At 46.0% G+C, this 19,454-nt stretch overlaps 1 protein-coding gene across 1 annotated transcript in view; it reads left to right on the plus strand.

Annotated features, from left to right (window-relative positions):
• The window catches only part of galns (galactosamine (N-acetyl)-6-sulfatase), a 27,263-nt gene extending 8,403 nt beyond the window's left edge, over nucleotides 1–18,860 (plus strand). The window contains exons 5-14 of the mRNA XM_069901952.1: nucleotides 2,172–2,315; nucleotides 2,796–2,862; nucleotides 4,956–5,083; nucleotides 6,278–6,417; nucleotides 9,815–9,918; nucleotides 10,849–10,985; nucleotides 13,100–13,202; nucleotides 16,928–17,049; nucleotides 18,000–18,117; nucleotides 18,325–18,860. Coding sequence (XP_069758053.1) covers nucleotides 2,172–2,315; nucleotides 2,796–2,862; nucleotides 4,956–5,083; nucleotides 6,278–6,417; nucleotides 9,815–9,918; nucleotides 10,849–10,985; nucleotides 13,100–13,202; nucleotides 16,928–17,049; nucleotides 18,000–18,117; nucleotides 18,325–18,411 — 1,150 coding nt within the window. The 3' untranslated portion in view covers nucleotides 18,412–18,860. The remainder of the gene's footprint in view (nucleotides 1–2,171; nucleotides 2,316–2,795; nucleotides 2,863–4,955; nucleotides 5,084–6,277; nucleotides 6,418–9,814; nucleotides 9,919–10,848; nucleotides 10,986–13,099; nucleotides 13,203–16,927; nucleotides 17,050–17,999; nucleotides 18,118–18,324) is intronic.
• The last annotated feature ends 594 nt before the right edge of the window (nucleotides 18,861–19,454 follow it).

Below are 19,454 nucleotides of genomic sequence, written 5' to 3' on the forward strand. Positions count from 1 at the left end.
ACCACTTTTACAACTCATTCCATGTTCCCACCACTCTCTGAGTGAAGAACTAACCCTTCATCCCTTCTAAATCCCTCATTCCTCACTTTATGGATTTGCAACAGGATCTTGATCAGCCCCCTTGTCTTAGATTCTCCTACTCTGTCACTGTTCATCTTATCCATGCCCCTCATGATTTTATAGACCTCAATAAGATCACCTCTCAACCTCCTATAATCTAAGGAAAACGAGCCTAGTTTTTCCAGACTCTTACCACAACTCAACTTCCCTAAATGTAAACCTCTTCTGAACCCTTTCCAACTTTATATCCTTCCTATAGCTGGGCAACCGAAATTGCACACAATATTCCAAGTGTGACCTCACCACAACTTGTATAACTTCAACTTTATATCTTGGCAGTTGTATTCTGTTTCCTGACTGATGAAGGTAAGGTTCCCAAGTGCTCTCTTCACTTCTCTGTCTACTTGTATTGCCTCCTTTAAAGAGCTGTGTAATTACACCCTTGGGTCCCTCTGTTCCATAACACTCTTTAGGAGACTACTATTAATAGAGGGAGTCCTGCCCTGGTTTGATTTACCCAAATGCATCACCTTGCACTTCATTGAGTTAAACTGCAGGAGCCATACCTTATCTGATCAAGATCCTGTTGCAAATCCTGGTAACCTTAGTCATAAACATCTTTGTCCAAATCATTTACGTATATTACAAAGAGCAAGGATCCCTGTATCAGTGAGGAACTCCACTGTCATGGTACTCCAGTCTGAAAAACTGCCTTCTACACCACTGACTCCAATAACTGAGTCAATTTTTTATCGAGTTGGCCTCCTGTCCCATGTGCTTTTATCTTCCATGTCAACCTATACCCCTGTGGGGCCTTCTCAGATACTTTTCTTTGTAACCACTTCAAACAATTCTATCAATTTTGTGAAATACAATTTCCAACACACAAATCCATGTTGGCTCTCCTTAATTTTCCCCTAGTATCCAAATGTTGATTAATTCTGTCTCTCAGTATCCTTTCCTTCAGCTTGGGCAAGATATTGCCAGGCAGAAAGAATATCTGTTGTTGTTCTTCTGACCGCAATGGCTGTACCGAGTTCTTGGTTGCTGCCATTTGCCACTTCCATTCCCACACCCACCTGTCTGACTTGTGCTTTCTCCACTGTGAGATTGAGGCCCAATGAAAACGAGAGGAATACTTCTCGTATTTGACATGGGCAGTTGACAGCCCAGTGGTACAAGCTTAGAATTTTCCAATTTCAGGTAACGAGTCCTTTTTTTTTACTGTATCCTTTTGCTCTCCTTCACCCCCATATTTTCCAAGGTTCCATCTGGTCTCTCTTTATACCACAATTGACCCCTATTCTACATAAGATTCCAGCACTGGCATTCCTCTTCTTCTAATCACCCACTCCCTCATGGCTCATCTTTCTCCACCTGACACCTTGGTTTTTCTTGCATTTCAGGCTGGTATCTGCCAATCTACTACTTCTATCTGTCATGCTTCACCTAAGCCTGGTTTACCAATCCCACACAAGGTCCCCTGTCGCACTGCTCCCACCCTCTTTACACTGGCTTCTCTCTATGTTTAATGTCTTGATAAAACGTTTCAGCCCAAAATATCGACCATTGGTGGTGCTCGCCCTGCTGTTCCACCAGCAGATTCTGTTTACTATTTGCCCTACCCTATCAGAGATATTCCCTGAATCCTATTTTTCCCTCCCCCTACAAGCTCTTCACAACTGAACCAATTTATTTTCTCTCTTTATCAGTTATGACTGAGAGTTTTGGACCAGAAATCCTGTTGTTTGTTTCTTCTACAGATGATACCTGATCTGCTCAGTTTCTAGGATTTCTTTAAAATTTTGCTTGTACAGGCTGTTTGCTGGAGCTGTATTAATGCTTTGTTCACTAGATTGGAGAAAGCAGGGTTAGCAACATGCACTGGAGAGTGTTACCTCTTGCCAGCAAATTACCAGCTGACCAATATCCACCTTTGGGCAGTGTTCTGAGAGGGTGAGAATTAAGTACTGAACATCCCCGAGATTTTTCTCTCAGTTCTGAGGTCAGTACAACTAGAGCAGAGCATCTTTGATTTGTTTTGTCTTTGGATCATACTCATCCCGAACCTACAAATATTTTCATGCTGACTTTCCTGTCCATTTCTTCAGGCACTTGGGGCATCAAGACCAGTTTCATCCCCTGAGGCACGGCTTCGACGAGTGGTTTGGATCTCCAAACTGTCACTTTGGCCCATACAACAACAAAGATAGACCCAACATTCCTGTCTACAACAACTCTGAGATGGTGGGCAGGTAATGCTGACACAAAGTGGGGATCGGGTGGGGGGAAGGAGAGCAATTGGAAGTGCAAATCTGTTGTCTGACCAAATGTCTGAGGGAATAGCTGTGGTTATCGTAAAAGTACAAAGTTCTTGACCATGCAGAGAGCAGAGGCTGAGTTGAATAGCCTCAGGCCCCCAATACCCAATGATGGCTCTGACTTCTGGAATCCCCACCCCAGTAGCTCTGCGAACACGTTCTCCAGAAGCAGCTTCTCAACAGGCTAGATACTATTCAAGGCAAAACATGGGGGACAAAAGCAGCTCCCAACCCTCACCCTCATCATTCCCTCCCATGACCATGGCACACACCCGGGATATTCCCAAAGTGTCTGCCAACACACAGGCCATTCCCGCCCACCTTCCCCACCTCCCATCTGCTTCTTCCACTCCCCGAGAGGCACAGTAAGATTCAGCAGGTGACTGACAGTGATTCCATGTCTTCAATTCATAGGTATTACGAAGAATTTCAGATTAATAAAAAAACAGGGGAGTCCAACCTCACACAGATCTACCTGCAGGTAAGGCAACTCAGTCACAGACATACCTGACCCCATCTCTGACCCTGACTTCAACCCAACCCCATCTCTAACCTGACCCACAACCTAACCCGCTCCGACCTTGACCATAACCCAATCCCATCTCTGACCTCACCCAAACCTCAACCCAATCCCATCTCTGACCTAACCCTGACCCAGCTGGCCTGACCTTAACCCAATCCCGCTCTGACCTGACCCCAACCCAAAACTAACCCCATCTCTGACAAACCCATACCCACATTAACATCACCTCTGACCCTGACCCCAATCCCAAACTAATGCAATCTCTGACTTGATCCCAACCCTAAATTAACCCCACCTTTGACCCCAATCTAACCCATCTCTGACCCTGACCCCAATCTAACCCCATCTCTGACCCCAGCCCTAATCAAACCCCAACTCTGACCCCACCTAACCCCCTCTGATACCAACCTCCACTCCTTCTTTGAATTGACTCTGATCACAATCTAACCCCCAACTCTGACCCCGATCGCAACCTGACCCCTGTTCTGACCTGGATCACATCCTAACCCCAACTTTGACCGTGACCCAAATCTGACCCTGACCCCAACCTAATCCTAACCCGACCTGACCCCCAAACCTAACAACATAACCCTGCTGCCACCTCTGCCCAAACTTAACTCCAGCCCAACCTGTGACCCTAACCTATCCCCAACCTTGAACTTGCCCTACAGGACCCAATGGGACTGTTAGACAAAGAGGCAGAAGTAAGCCTTGCAAGGGGCTGTGGGAAGGATGGGGTGATAAAAATTCCTATAATTGAGCAACCAGAATTGCATACACTATTCCAACTGTGGCCAAACCAAAGTCTTGTAGTGCTGCAACATAACCTCCTTGGACTCAGGACCCACCCAATAAAGCTAAGCATACCATACTCCTTCTTTACCACACTATCTATGTGTGTGGCCATTTTCAATGAGCCATGGACCTGGACTCCCAGATCCCTTTGTATAGCAATGTTTTTAAAAGTCTTGCCATTAACTGTATACATTCCCCTTGCTTTACACTTGCCCAGATTCAATTTTATCTACCACTTCACTGCCCATATCTATAACTGATCCATATCCTTCAATAGCCCTCTGCACTGTCCACAACTCCACTAATCTTCAAACGGCCTAATCCACCACCTACATGTTTAGCCAAGTTATTTTTATATTATCACTAACAACAAGGTCTCAACCTTGATCCCTGCAGAACACCACTAGTTACAGGCCTCCAGCTAGTTCCTTCCATATCTTTCATGGGCCAGTTAATTCTACAATCATGAATCTGTATATTCTGGTTCAGCATACCAGTGAGGGACCTCAACAAATGCCTCACTAAGGTCCATGTAATATGGTCCCTACATCCAAGGTGACTATTAAGTTTGGGAGAGTGAGTGGGGTCAGTCCCCACTGACTGTGGACAGATTGGGAGAGGTGGGTGGGGTCATTCCTGACTGGGGCAGCTGGGTGAGGTCAGGCCTCTGACTGTGGACAGATTGGGGCAGCTGGTTGGGGTCAGTCTAAGAACTGCTATGAACAGGGCCACAGAGTTTCTGGGCTAATGTGGTAGTCAGTTCTCTTGCTCTGTTGACTATTCATTCAGACACATGGGTCTCCCTGGCAAGGCGATCATTTGTTTCCCCCTTCTCTAAGCTCAGAGGTCCTTGGGAAAGGTGAATAGCCTGTAGATGGTAACCCAGTGGGGATGAGGGGTGAGGAATGCTGTGCAACCTGAACTGGTGCCTGGGCTGCCCTCATACCTGGGTTGGAGTTCTCTCGGCAACTGCATGCTGGTTTGGAAAAGGTGCTGTGCCCTGTGTACTGGCTCTGGATTGGGAAACAGTCAAGCCAACTGTTTTTTCCCAGTTAGCAATGAACTTTTGAAATGTTGGAACTGCACTCAGCTCAATGAGTGGAGAGTATTCCATCGCACTCCTGACCTGTGCCTTTTAACAGGTAGGAAAAATGTGGAATCAGTCCCCTCTTGTGCAGGTGTGTCTAAGAGGGCAGACTGCTGATTTGAAGCACAGGGACACGGTTGGTTTTCTGATTACATGATTCCGGCTGCAGGAGGGGATCGATTTTATCCGGAGACAGGTTGCACAACGTAAGAGCTTCTTCCTTTACTGGGCTGTTGATGCTACACACGCTCCTGTCTATGCGTCGAAGGAGTACCTGGGAACAAGTAAGAGAGGCTTGTAAGTATTAGTCTGTACTGTCCTAAAGCACGGTAATGAGAAGCTGCAGGATATAAGTGGTTAGACGCAGTGGGAGCCCCAGCATTACTCAACGTTGGGCACAGTGCTCTGGGACCAGGGCCACCCAGTGCTGGGCAGGGTGCTGATAGACCTGGACCACCCAACACTGGGCATGGTGCTCTGGGACCTGAACTGTGTTTACACAGAGGATGGTTGATCCACACTCCAGCTCTATCACACTGAGTCTGTTGTGTTCTGAGAGGGCTGGAGCCAAGGATATCTCTTCAGACGGAAAGCTCTGAAATTAGGCCCATGGTCTCAGGATCGTGAGTCATCCATGCTGCAATGGTGAGAAGAAATTGCATGCGAGTCTCTGACTTTCCTCACCTAGTGGACTATTGGTCTCTGTGTTACTGCAAGACTAAGATTATTGGCAGGGCAGAGTGTGGACTAGGTGTGAGCATGTAGATGGCATGTAGATGGATCAGTCCCCAGGCACTGATCTGCTCATGCACTAAATTCCTGACATCCTTGGAGCTTGGGTTGGACTGGGCCGATCCCACCATGGCAATGCCCAATCAATGGTGGCAGACAGCCAGTCCAAACAGCTGAAAGCAGAGTGGTACAGCAGGTAGTGCCAGAGGTCAAGGTTCAGTCCTGACCTCCAGTGCTGTCTTTGTGGAGTTTGTACATTGTCCCTTTGATGGCATAGATTTCCCTGTTGCTCCAGTTTCATCTCACATTCTAAAACCATGCAGGTCAGTGGGTTAGTTGGCTGCTGTATTGTTCCCAGTGCGTAGGTGGGAAGTAGAAGCTGGGGGAGCTGGGGAGAATAAAATGGGACTTGTGTGGATAATGATTAGTACAAAAGCAGTGGGCTGAAGGGCAGCTTCTGTCTTGTCTTGTCCATGTACAGGTCTAATGTAGGCACATGGGATCACAGTTGGCATTGGTGTGATGGGCCAAAGGGCCAAAGCAGTATAATTCTATGACATTCCTTAGATGAGGCTTGGTGAGGAATAACCCAGGGAGAGAGTAGATTGGACTTGGTTTGGTTTGGTGCAGTGGGTGCGGCTGGGCAAAGGGATCTGAGGTGGGAGAGTGTGCTGATCTGTCAAGCAGTGACCAAGGTGTCTGTGAAATAGATGATCCTGGCGGACATCGAAACGATAACGTGAGCGTGTTCTTCACCAGATACGGCGATGCAGTGCGCGAGATCGATGACAGCATTGGGAAAATCCTCAGGGAGCTGCATGCACAGGCCATCGCCAACAACACCCTCGTGTTCTTCACGTCAGACAATGGGGCAGCACTCATCTCCGCCCCCAACCAAGGTGGGTTCAGCTGGTGACAGACAGTCAATCTGAGTGGGGCACAAGGGCTTCCTTCTTAGCCTCTTCCTGTTGCAGATTAGGAAGGGAGTCGAGCGATGCAGCCCTTCAGGCCAACCCTTGCGCCGGTTAATCACACTCTCGGCTGTTCCCAGAATTCCTGCTGCATCTGACTTTGTTCCTCACCTCCTCTCTCACAACTGTGTTTGATTCCCACCCAAAGCATTGTTCACTCCCAGAGTAAAGCAAACATGAAGATTATCTTTTAGATGATTTATAGCAGGAAGCCACTTCAGCAGCAAACCAGCTTCGTGCTGTTGGTGATGTACATGTGCCTCACTTTCCTCATCTCCTGTTCTCCCCTCTCACAGCAACGCAACTGCCCCATTCTCCCTTGTGCTCACTGCTTTAAGTACATCTGTTCCACTGTCACTCCCATGGGTCCAAGTTCCAGACTCCCACTTTTCTGTGTGGTTTTCAATATTTACCAGCCTTTTGAGTGAAAATGTCTCGACAACATCCTCCTAAATCCTTTATAATATTAATACCTCAATTAGTCCATTCCTCATTCCTTTTATTGAGAATAGAGCCTAACCAGTCTAACATTTCCTCACCATTAACCATCATTCGATAAACTGTTCCAGTGCTTTATTAGATGTGGAGACAAGGACTGTTCTTAGTGCTTTAATGTAAGCTAACCAAGCTCAAGCTCTCTGTCCTCCACCTGGGAAAAGGACCTTGTGGATAAAATCTCGGACACAGAGGAATGCTGCATACAGAAAGCCTTTATTTTAAATTGTGATACCACGGAGAGAGTCTGTCTTAAAAGTGGAGCTCTGAGTCTCTCTTGAGTAAAAGATACATAGAAATTTATAATCCCAAAACAAAAAACAGTTGAAGGTAAAGGATAAAGGAGGCATTACACTGTGCCCCAAGTGGTAAGCAATTAGCAGATCGTTTCCCCTTATCACCCTAACAAGGTGACAACAGTCCCATTTCCCAATTGGCATCAGTAGCCTCACACTTTATCCCAGTCTGCCTGAAACAATGGCTACCTGAGCTTACACCCTCAGCTATTTGTTAATAAAAGTCTGTGAACCCATCCTGCCAGGAAAAATGTTTTAAATGTCAGCAATCTACGATGGAAGATATGGAAGGCATGATTTTTCCTCCACACAGTTTGAGCTGCTACTTTAGTGATCTGTAACCCATGACTCAGATTCTTTCACTACTTGGACTATTCTCTGGCTCGTGTTTCATCTCCTCAACCTTGCTGTGATCTCATTGAATAGTGGAGCAGGCTCGATGGGCCGGATAGCCTACTCCTGCTCCTATTTCTTCCCTCAAACCAACCCATTTGCCAATATGGGTTAGTGACAGTAAAACAAAACCCACAGTGCCTCTCCTACCATCATTCACATCATTCCACTCAGTGTACCGCCCAACAGTCAACATTTTGGATCAGGACCCTTTATTGAAACAGAATTATTCAGACCCAACTCCCAGATGCCTTTGGAAGTGAGTGCACGTCGTGAAACAATGCAGCACAGAAACAGGCCCTTCAGCCCAACTCATCCATGCCGAGCAGGTTGCCTAACAGCCAATCCCATTTGCCTGCACTTGGCTGATGCTCCTCTTCAATCATTTTTGTCCATGTAGCTGTTCAAATATCTTCTAAATGCAATTGTTCCTGTCTCTGCCATTTCCTCAACTTGTCCACACACTCACCACCCTCTGTGTGGAGAAGGTGCCCCTCAGGTCCCCTTTAAATCTTTTCCCCTTCACCTTAAATCTGTGCCAGAAGAAGCAAGAAGATGGCACAATTACAATGTTCAGAAAACATTTGGACAGATTTCTGGACAGGAAGGATACAGTCCAAATGCAGACAAATGGGACTAGCCCAGATTGGCTGGCAAGGATGAGTTGAGCAGAAGGGCATGTTCTATGTTGTATGACTCTGACTCCCCTATCCGAGGGGGAAAAAGACAGTCTATCTATGTCCTTAAATTTCCCCTCAACTCGGGGGCTGGGGGGGGGGGGGGGGTGGAAAGACCAGCCTATCAAGTTTATCCATACAACGAGCCCACGGTCCCTATAACTTGCTCTCATGAATCTTTTTTGCTCCCCTTCCAGCTTTATGGCATCATTCTGATAACTGGTTGATGAGAACAGGGCACAGTGTTCCAAATATGATCTCACCAACATCTTGTACAGTTGTAACATGACATTTATGCTCCTGAACTCAATGCCCTGACCAGTGAAGTGTTATAAATGCCTTCTTCACCAACCTGTCTATGTGTTGCCTCTTTCATCAATGTATCTGCCTGTATCCATAAATCTCTGTGTTCTACGACACTCTCCAAAGCCCTAACTGTTTATTTTCTGTCCTTCCCTGGTATAACCTACCAAACTGCCACACTTCGTACTTGTCAGCATTATAGAATCATAGAGTTCTACAGCACAGAAACAAGCCCTTAGGTCCATCTTATCCATGCTGGCCAAGCTAGTCCCATTCGTCTAGTTTTGGCACATATCCCTCTAACCCAGTGGTTTTCAAACTGCCCCCTAAACTCGCATTCCACCTTAAGCAATCCCTATGCCGTAAGTGTTCTGTGATTAGTAAGGGATGTGAGTGGATAGAAAGTTTGAAAACCACTGTTTTAATCGTACCTAATTGATCATTTCATAACTCCAAAGGAAATGGACCAATGACAATTTTTCTCAAGCAAAATATTTCAGGAACAATTGGGTCTAGAGCAGTGATTCTCAACCTTCCCTTCCCACTCACATCCCACCTTAAGCAATCCCTTACTAATCCCAGAGCACTTACGGCATAGCAATTACTTAAGGTGGGGTGTGAGTTTAGGGGGACAGTTTGTAAACCATTGCTCTAGCCCTTTCCAATTCATGTACATATCTAAATAGAACCATAGAATACTACAGCACAGAAACATGCCCTTTGGCCTAGCTAATCCATGTGACTAGTCTTTTAAACCCTGCATTTGTCCCTGTGTGTTCCACATACTCACCATTCTCTGCATGAAGCAGTTGTTCTGTAATATAAACAGGCTGGAAATCTTCAGCAGGTTACACAACATCCTTGGTCAGAGAAACCATCAAGGTCATCAGAATGCTATTCTTCATATCTGGGCAAATGACCAACTGCCCTACCCTCCCAGGTGCCCATCTTCACAGATCACCTGCTTGCCCCCACCCCACATCCCTTCTACACATATTCTCACCAACCCTCTCCCACTCTTCTTAGCCCCACTCACCAACTCTCATAACACCAGTGTTATCCCACATTTTGTTGCACAATATGATGGAGCTCACTGTGGGTGTGACCAGGGAGTGTAGGAATACAGCAGTGACTGGTGGAGTTACTGGGGTCTTGTTTCAGGGGGCAGTAATAGTCCATTTCTATGTGGAAAGGAGACTACGTTTGAAGGAGGAATGCGAGAGCCTGCAATCGCCTGGTGGCCTGGACACATTCCTGCTGGACAGGTGAGTACTAGTGGGGGGTGGGGGAAGGGGGGCAATGGGCACAGTTGTTTCTATAATGTTAACTTTATCATCGTAGCACAAGTTTGGGGGGAGGAGTGGTCAAAGGGAGAAAGGGAGAGTAGAAAGACAGAGGGGGTATTGGATGGGTGTAAAGAGATGGATGAAGGACCAGACAATTTAGGGAGGAATGGTGGTGTCAATTGTTTGAGTTGTCTAATTTGGAATTTAAGATGCAAGTGTATCCGCTTTGTCCCAGGACAGGCTATCTGAGATTAAGAAATCAGTAACCTTTTAAATACTGGAAACACTCAGCAGGTCAGACAGCCTCTGTCAAAATGCTTCAGCTCAGTGCTTCATGAAAATTGTTAATCAGCACCGGAATCAGTCCACTAACTAGGTCCACAAATTGCACAGCCTCACTCACATTGGGTGAGTCATTGGGTTCCACACGTACGTATATAACATGAACCAGGTACCAGACACGCACACACATGCCATGTAGAGATGATGCACACGTACACATGCACGCGCACCTAGAGAAATACATATGCAAGCACACCCACCCAGAGGCATGCACCCACACGTGCAGAGATGAGGTGTGTACACACACATGCACTCCCAGAGACACACTTGCACACACCCCCCCCCCCCCCGAGACAAGCACGCACCCTGCTTATACGATTCACTTGTCCTTTTCAGCTCTGTCATACGTTTCCAAACAAAATGATGAATGCACACACCCACACGTGGTTCGATCATCCCTCTGCCTACAGAGATGCTGCTCGATGAGTCCCAAAGGCTGTTTGTTTTCTGCTGCAGATTCCAGCATCTGCAGTCTCATGTCTCTCCCCCTCCCCACCCACTCAACCACACAAGTCATATACATATTGAGAGAGAGTTACAAGCCAGATGTTCTGATTTGTATTACAGGTCAGTTATCAACTGGGCACTGTCATGGACCTGTTCACCACCAGCCTGAATCTGGCTGGGCTCCAGCCCCCCAATGACCGTCAGTTGGATGGCATTGATCTTTCCCCGGTGCTCCTGCAGAACAAGGTTATCAACAGGTACTCCTGGGTCCAGACTTGGGAAGGAGCTGTTACCTTCCAAAGATGGTGGTGACTGAGACATTAGTGACCAAAGATAGAGAGAACATTTTTCAGTGCAAGTAGTCGTTCAGAATCAAATATTACCAGAGCACAGACTCCATCTTTCTTCACAGTCCCAGGGTCGTACATGGAGTGAAGCTCCCTCTGCACCATCCCATCTCAAACTCAGAGTCAGACACAGAACGAAGATTCCTCTCTGCCGTCCCATCTCTCATATAACATAAACAGACATATACACACCGGTCTGAGTGAGGCTAAACAGGAAAGTCTGCAGATGCTGTGATTGTAGTGCAATACACAAAAGTACTGGAGAAACTCAGTAGGTCATGCAGCGTCTATAGGAAGCAAAAGGATAGAAACCAACAATTCAGGCCTGACCCCTTTGTCAAGCAGCAGTTTGGCCCCTGAATAAAGAGGTGAGGAGAGGAGAAAAGAAGGGGTGGGGGGAGGAGCACAAGCCAACAGGAAAGAGGTCATAGGTGGATATGGGTGGAAGGCAAAAGAAAAAAGTCAAGTTTATTCCCATCTGATTGTATAAGTATAACCCAACGAAACAGAATTCTATGGTCTGGTGCAAAACACACAAACACACAACCACGCATACAGACAGACAATATACATGCAGGACAAGTATTCATATATATATATATATAAAGTTTTGTGCATGCAAGAGTCTCAGATGGTTAGTGTGAGCAGTTTAGTTTCTTTATATAGCACATTTAAAACAATTCAAATTGGCCAAAGGGCTGTATAGATCATAAAATGCATCTTTCGGTCATTCAGCATTCTCAGTGCCTATGGGAAGAAGCTGTTCCCCAGCCTGTCGGGTGCTGGCTCTGATTCTCCTGTATCTCTTTCCCTGATGGGTGCAACTGAAAGTTGCTGTGGGCAGGGTGCAAGAGGTCCTCAGTGATATTGCGCGCCCTCTTCAGGCAATGATCCTGGAAGATCATGTTGATGGGAGGTGGTGGGGGGAGGCTGAGAAGTGATGAGTGAGGGGTTAGCTTTCTGAATGGAGAGGGAAGGGGGCGGGAAGCTGGAGGAATGAAGTCAGAGGAATAGGAAAAAAGAGCAAGACAAAGGAGGAGCCTAACAGAAAATGGAGAAGTCAATGTTAATGCCATCTGTTTGGAAGGTGTCCAGACAGAATGAGGTGCTGTTCCTCCAATTTGCAGATGGCCTCAGTTTGGCAGTGTATGAGGTCATGGACAGAGAAGTCGGTGAGGGAATACATTGTGCAACTAGAATAGTTGAACACTGCAAAGTTCCTGTTATTCCATGGACAGAGCAAAAGTGCGCAACAAAATGATTTCCCAATCTGCGTCCACTCTCACTAATGTAGAGCAGGCTACAGTGGGGCACTAGATTGAGTACATGACCCCTGCAGATTCACAAGTGAAGTGTTGCTGCACTTGGAAGGATTGTTTGAGGCCCTGAACGGTAGTGAGGTAGGAGGTCTGGGCACATTTCCTGCAGTCATGGGGGTAGGTACTGAGGGGGCAATTAGTGGGAAGTCTGAGTGGACAAGGGAGAAATGGAGGGAGCAGCCTCTGTGGAAAGCAGAGAGGATAGAGCAAGATGTGACTGGTGGTGGGTTCACCTTGTGGGTGGCGGAAATTACTCCTACTTTGAAGGCCTCAGGCTCGAAATGTTGGTTATATATCTTTGCTTCTCTATAGACGCTGTGTGACCTGCTGAGTTTCTTCAGAACTTTTGTGTATTGCACAGAGTGAAACTCCCTCTATACCATCCTGTCTCAAACTCACACTCTCCTGGGGTCAGATGCAGAGTATAATTTCCTCTACTCCACCCCATCATACCTCACAGAGGCAGACACAGAATGAAGATCCCTCAGCACTGTCCTGACACACACTTCAGGGACATACTGTGTCAATATTTTTAAAGAAGGTTGGTAATCAATTCTGATGTAGTACACCCCTGTGTACCCAACACTTAGTTTGTTTTAATTTTGGGCTTGTGTTGACATGATGTAACACGTACAATGGGCACTAAGGGGAACACTGAGCTGTGTTAAATGCTTCTGGTCACTTGTTCCTTGCTTTCCTCTGTAGGCCAGTGTTTTACTACCGAGGCAATGAGTTGATGGCTGTGCGGCTTGGAGAATACAAGGCACATTACTGGACCTGGAGCAACTCTTGGGAGGAACTGCAACAAGTGAGTCAAACACAGGGACCTCAGGGCTGGGAAAGATCACACTGAAGATGGACAGGGAGGAGAATGGACAAAGGTTCAGTGGATGTGGAGAGGAGGTGGACACAGAAGCCTGCTACAATGAACACTACATCCTGGGTAGGTGCTGATTCTAAATCACTACAGGATGCCAAAGTCAAGGGGGTGGAATAATTTGTATGGGAAGTCACTGGCAAATTCAGCTCAGATTGTGATCTTTCATTGGGTCCAGAGGTGAGGGAATGCTGAATTGTTTAAGAACACAGGAGACACACGTCAAAAGTCTGGAGACACATGCTGGGATATTCTACCAAATGATCCAGCTCTCTGTGTCCTTGGACAATCTTCTATACTTTCTAGAACTCCAATTTTAGTGCTATGTATATATAAACAACAAAGGTGTCAGCACAGATCCCTGCAATACACCATGGGATAGAGTCTACACACTTTGAGCTATTAAAAAACTTTGGTCTGACTGCTCTTGGATTATTGTGTACAATGCTAGTCCCCCCATTACAGGAAAGATGTGGAGACTTTGGAAAGGATGCAGATGGATTATCTGGACTAGAGTATATGAGCTATGGGGACAGAATGGACAAACTTGGGTTGTTTTCTCTAGAGCATCAGAGGTGAGGGGAAATCTGATAGAAGCTTATAAAGTTAGGGGTGGACTGGAAGCAGCAGGCTGGTGAACGTTGCAGCCATAGAAGGAAGTTGTGGAAGGTTCTGAGGAACAGGATTTATGTTCTCTTGGAAAGTCAGGGACTGATTAGAAGGAATCAGCGTAGTTTTGTGGAGAGAGATCAGGTCTCACAAATCTGAAGGAGCTTTTTTGAGGAGGTAACTGAAAAATTAATGAAGATGAAGTTTGCAGGGACTTTAGTAAACTTTTTGACCAAGTCCCCCATCATAGGCTGATCAGAAGGTTAAGGCACAAGCTATCTGAAGCATATTGGCAAAACTGATCCAAAACTGGTCAGGTGATGAATGTCAGTTTCCTAAGTAAACAAGGATGCAAAAATTCCATTTAAGATCTTCCCTTTCTCTTCTGGCTCCATAAATTTCTCTCTTTATAATATTTTTATTGAATTTTACAAGAATAAATAGAGAAAATTTGTAGAGTACACAACAGAGATGTCAAAAATTAAATAACACAACAAAATTGTCAAACTTCTAGAGCACATCTATGTTATAAAAGCACAACTAGTAATTTTATCCCAAAAAGCCCTCACCTCTTTATCCCGGTCTATAAACCAGAATTCTATATTTAATTTGTTCGTGGAGTAATGCAGTGAGTTGCTGAAGTTGGATTTTATATTTCGAGAAGAGAAAAAAATAAGTCAAAAAATGAGTGAAGAAAATAGTTCTTAGTTTAACTAAGGTTCTGAAAATAATTCAGGAAGGGTCCCCACACCATTTGAAACATTTTGTGTATATTACTAACTTAATAGGGAATCTTTTCTAGATTTAAACAATACATATCTCTCAGCCACTTAGCATGGGTAGGTGGGGCAGCATCCCTCCATCTTACTTAATACTGCCCATCTAGCCAAAAGAGAGGTGAGGGACAGAGTGTGATATTTGATTGGAGTCTTCTCTAATGGTTACAAAAAGGACAACCGAAGGGTTGGGTTCTAGATTTAAATTGAGGAGTAGGGACAAGGTTTGGAAAACATCCCTCCAGTAGGTTTCAAGGTTAGGACACGTCCAGAATGTGAATAAGGGAAGCCTCACCTCTCCTACATTTGTCACAACTGGAATCCACATTTGAGTATATACGAGATCATTTGACTTTGGACGTATGAGCCCTATGCACGACTTTACATTGCAACAGATAGTGACTGGCATAGAGGGAAGAAGAATTAACCAATTTAAAAATTGAATCACAAACCTCATCTGACAGTGAAAGGTTTAAGTCCTGCTCCCAGGCAGTTTTGATTTTTATCAAGAGGGGTGCATCTTAAACCTGACAACTTATCATAAATATTGGATATTAAACCTTTGTATGTGGGTTGTAAACTAAGAAACACATCAACAGCATTCGTACCAGGTATCCTGATCTTAAATTTAAATCTATTTTATAATTTTAAATTTAGACATACAAGCACGGTACAGGTCATTTCAGCCCATAAGTCTGTGCCGCCCAATTTACACCCAATTAACCTACACCCCTGTACGTTTTGAATGGTGGAGGAAAGTGGAAATCCCCCCCCCCGGGAAATCCACGCAGACACGGGAAGAATGTACAAACTTCTTACAGTGCAGGATTTGATTTGAACCCTGGTCCCAATCGCTGACGCGGTAAAGGCGTTGCTCTAACCACTGTCACCATGCTGCCCAAGAGGACCAATTTTGACCCTTACTACCCTTTTTCTCTTAACATGCGTGTAGAAGCCCTTAGGATTTTCCCTCACCTTGTCTGCCAAAGCAACCTCGTGCCTTCTCTTAGCCCACCTGTTTTTCTTCCTGTTTTTCTTGCATTTATTAAACTCCCCAAGTACTTCATTTTTTCCTTGTTGCCTATACCTGCTATACAGCTCTCTCAACCAGATCCCCAATCTCCTTCAAAAACCCAGGTTTCTTACACCTCTTAACCTTGCCTTTAATCCTGACTGAACATACAAACTCTGTACTCTTAAAATTTCACCTTTGAAGACCTTCCACTTTCTTCGCACATCCTTGCTAGAAACCAACTTATCACAATCCATGCTTTCTAGATCCTTTCTCATTTCCTCAAAATAGGCAATTTAGAATCTCAACCCAAGGACAAGACCTATCCATAATTATCTTGAAACTTTGCAAGACCTCATCTCCCTTCCTACCCACAACTTTAGAACCCCACATCAGGCTGCTCACCCTCCCTCTTGAGAATGCTGTGAACTTGATTTGAGACATCCCAGACCTTGGCAGCAGGCAGGCAATTAACATCCGGGATCCTCGATCTCTTCCATAGAACCTCTTATCTGTTCCCCTTTCGAATCCCCAATCACTGCTACTTGCCTTTGCTCCTCCTTTCTCTTCTTAGCATAAAGGTAGATTCCATGCCAGAGACTTGATCACCATGGTGAGTTGTCCCCTCAACAGTATCCAAAAGAGTTCAAGTATTATTGAAGGGAATGGCCACAGGGGTACCTTGTACTAACTGTCTGTTCCCTTTTTCTGCCCATCACCCAGCTACCTTCCTCCTGCCTCCTAGGTGTGACTACTTCCCTATAACTTGCCTCCTGAATGATCCAGACTTCATCCAGCTTCAGGTCCCTAACATGGTTTATGTGGAGTTTCAGCTGGATGCACTTCTCCCAGATTAAGTCATCAAGAATACTCTTGGCTTCCCTGACAATCCACATACTGCAAGAGAAGCGTATCTCTGCCCTGGCTATGATTCCCACTGTTTATGAGATATGGAAAATAAACCTGCCCTTACTTATGCCTTCTTACCTCAACTCCTTCACCATCACTTCAGCATCTGCTCACTGAAGCCTCACAAACCTCTAAGTCCCACTCTTAAACAGGCCACTCACAGAGGGTTGCTCCACTTAAGCTGCCCTTCCTTTTTTTTGGTTACAAATACTTAAGCCAATTGAGGAAATTAACAAGCACCTACCATTACGTGTGTTTTTTAAATATACCTGCTCACGTTCAAATTCTGCCCTTGAGCTCCTGAAGGAAAATTAACTTTAATTTCAGGGATTTAACTTCTTTAATTTCAGGGAATTAACTTCTGTCCAGGTCAGAACGTAACGGATGTGACCACTCACGATCAGAGAAATTATTCTGTCCAGCCACTACTGTTCCACCTTGGCCGGGACCCGGGAGAGAAGTACCGCATCAGGTAAGGAGAAGAGAAGGGGTACCCCTGAGATTAGACATGACTTAGGAGGCTGGTGTAGTTGGTGTGGGAGCAAGGCCTCCACGGGAGGTCCATGCTGGGATATGACCGACCATGAGCCACACCTGTATCTGGGCAGCATGTTAGGGTGATGTCACCCTGATGCTGGGACTCTGCAGCTTTGGAACCTGTCATTGCAGTGGGGGAGGGGTGGGGGAACCCGACCCCAACCCCCCCCCATCGCACCTCACCTCAGCTCCACCCCACCCACACCCAATCAGTCCCAAACTCTTAACTCCAACTCATCCCCAACCCACCCCACATACTCCACTTCCCTCACACCAACTTCAACCCCTCATCGCCCCCAAACCCCACACGTCAATCTCACTCCAAAATCCTGCACCTTAACCTTACCTCCACCCACCTCAAACTCAACCACAAATCCCATCACCTCCATCCCTCCACATTCCACCCCTACACACCTCCTCCCCACTCAGAACCCATTGAAAACTAGCAAGGACCCAGCGAAGATGAGTGAAGACCAAGAGCTCACCAGCTGTCTGAAGACCCAGTGGGAACTCATTGACGCTTCAGCAAATTCCCAGCGAAGACTGGAATTCGACACCAGAGATCCATCCAAGGGAGGGAAGATAGCACCAACACCAGCCAAGACTGGAGACCAGCCTGGTGAAGACCAGGGAACCCCACTGGGACTTTGGGAGTGCAGTGAAGACACCTACAACCAGCTACATGTGTGATGAATAGTGAGTGGGACAGACAGAGTTGGTGGCACACTGGAAACTGAGCAATGGAATCTGAAGCTAAATATACTCTGCTGGAGAAAGTGAATAGTGTTTTAAGCCAAACCCTTCAGCAAGACGTAAATAGAGCCTCAGTTAAGTGTTGCAGACTAACTGTATGTTTTCCTCTTTTCCACCCCCATCCCACTACAGGTTCTCCCATGAAGAGTACGAGGAGGAGATGAGAAAATTCTCGACTGTTGTGCAGAATCACAGAGCATCCCTGGTACCGGGGGAGCCGCAGTTGAACATCTGTGACCGGGCAGTCATGGTGAGTCCCTGTGCTTGTGTACAGCCATTGGCACTGTCCCTCAACTGGTTCACCTCCTGAGATGGTGGGGAGAATGGAACAGTGAACAGGGCCCCAGTGACCCATGGCCCCCAATGATCGTGGGGTGGGGCAGGTGGTCTGCATGTAGAGGATGAGGAAAAATCTGCATTGCGCTGTCGATAATTGGGGTTTCCTTCTCTCCAACAGAATTGGAGTCCTCTGGGCTGTGAAAAACTTGGCAAATGTCTGAACATCCCCAAGTCTAAACCGTGGAAATGTAACTGGCCACATTGAAGCTGCAGTCAGTGTCTTGTGAACAGACCCTCAACCACTTCCTTCAGCAACTCCCGCTTCACTGCTGTAAACACTGGCCTGCTCGGTGAATTGGAACTGAACCAGACCTGTGTGAAAGGAGTGTCTGGCAGACTGCAGCTTGACAGCAGCACAGGAAGGCATTCAGACAAGATTTTGGAATGGCAAAATTAAAAGCATTTTATTCTTAAACTCACAGTAGTTGCAATGAAACAGGCGAATCGCAGGCAGTGACAGAGCAGAGTGCATATGATCTTATTGAAATTATGGATGTGTATTACAGGTACTACAGCTGGAGGTGAGTGTTCAAGAGCTGTTATAATTTAAGGAAAAGCTTGTGGTGTCAGGAGGGGAGGAATCTGAATTTTGTCATGAACAAGTCATAAAATTCAGTGTTTTGCGGCAGCGTCATAAACTTTTAAAAAATGGAAGTGCATCAAGTCTTTGATTATTGACTATTCAGGATTCTTGTGTCAGCGGGGAAGAAGCTGTCCTTGTGCCACTGAGTGCTCATCTTTAGGCTCCTGTACCTTTTTCTCTGGTAGCAGAGTGAAGAGGGCATGGCCTGAGTGGTGAGGATCTTTGAGGATAGAGACTACTTTTTTTTAAAAGACACAGCCTCATGTAGATGTCCTCAGTGGAGTGAAGTCTGGTGCTTGTGATGTCACAGGTCAAGTTAACAACCCTCTGGAGTTTATTCTTGTCCATACCAGGCAGTGATGCAACCAGCCGGAATGCTCTCCATGGTACACCTATAGAAGTTTACGAGAGTCTTTGGTGACATACTGAATCAACTCAAGACACCTCACGAAGTATAGCCACTGGTGAGCCTTCCTTGTGATTGCATCAACATGGAGGCAACAGGACAAATCCTTAGAGATGTTCACACCCAGGAATTTTAAGTTCTTGACCCTCTCCACTACAGAGCCCTCGACGAGAACTGGTTCGCAATCGAACTACTTCCTTCTGAAGTCCACAATCATCTTTTAGGTTTTGCTATGTTGAGCACGAGGTTGTTGTCGTTA

This window comes from Narcine bancroftii, chromosome 10 (genome assembly GCF_036971445.1).
Source record: "Narcine bancroftii isolate sNarBan1 chromosome 10, sNarBan1.hap1, whole genome shotgun sequence".
Classification (NCBI taxonomy): Eukaryota; Metazoa; Chordata; class Chondrichthyes; order Torpediniformes; family Narcinidae; genus Narcine; species Narcine bancroftii.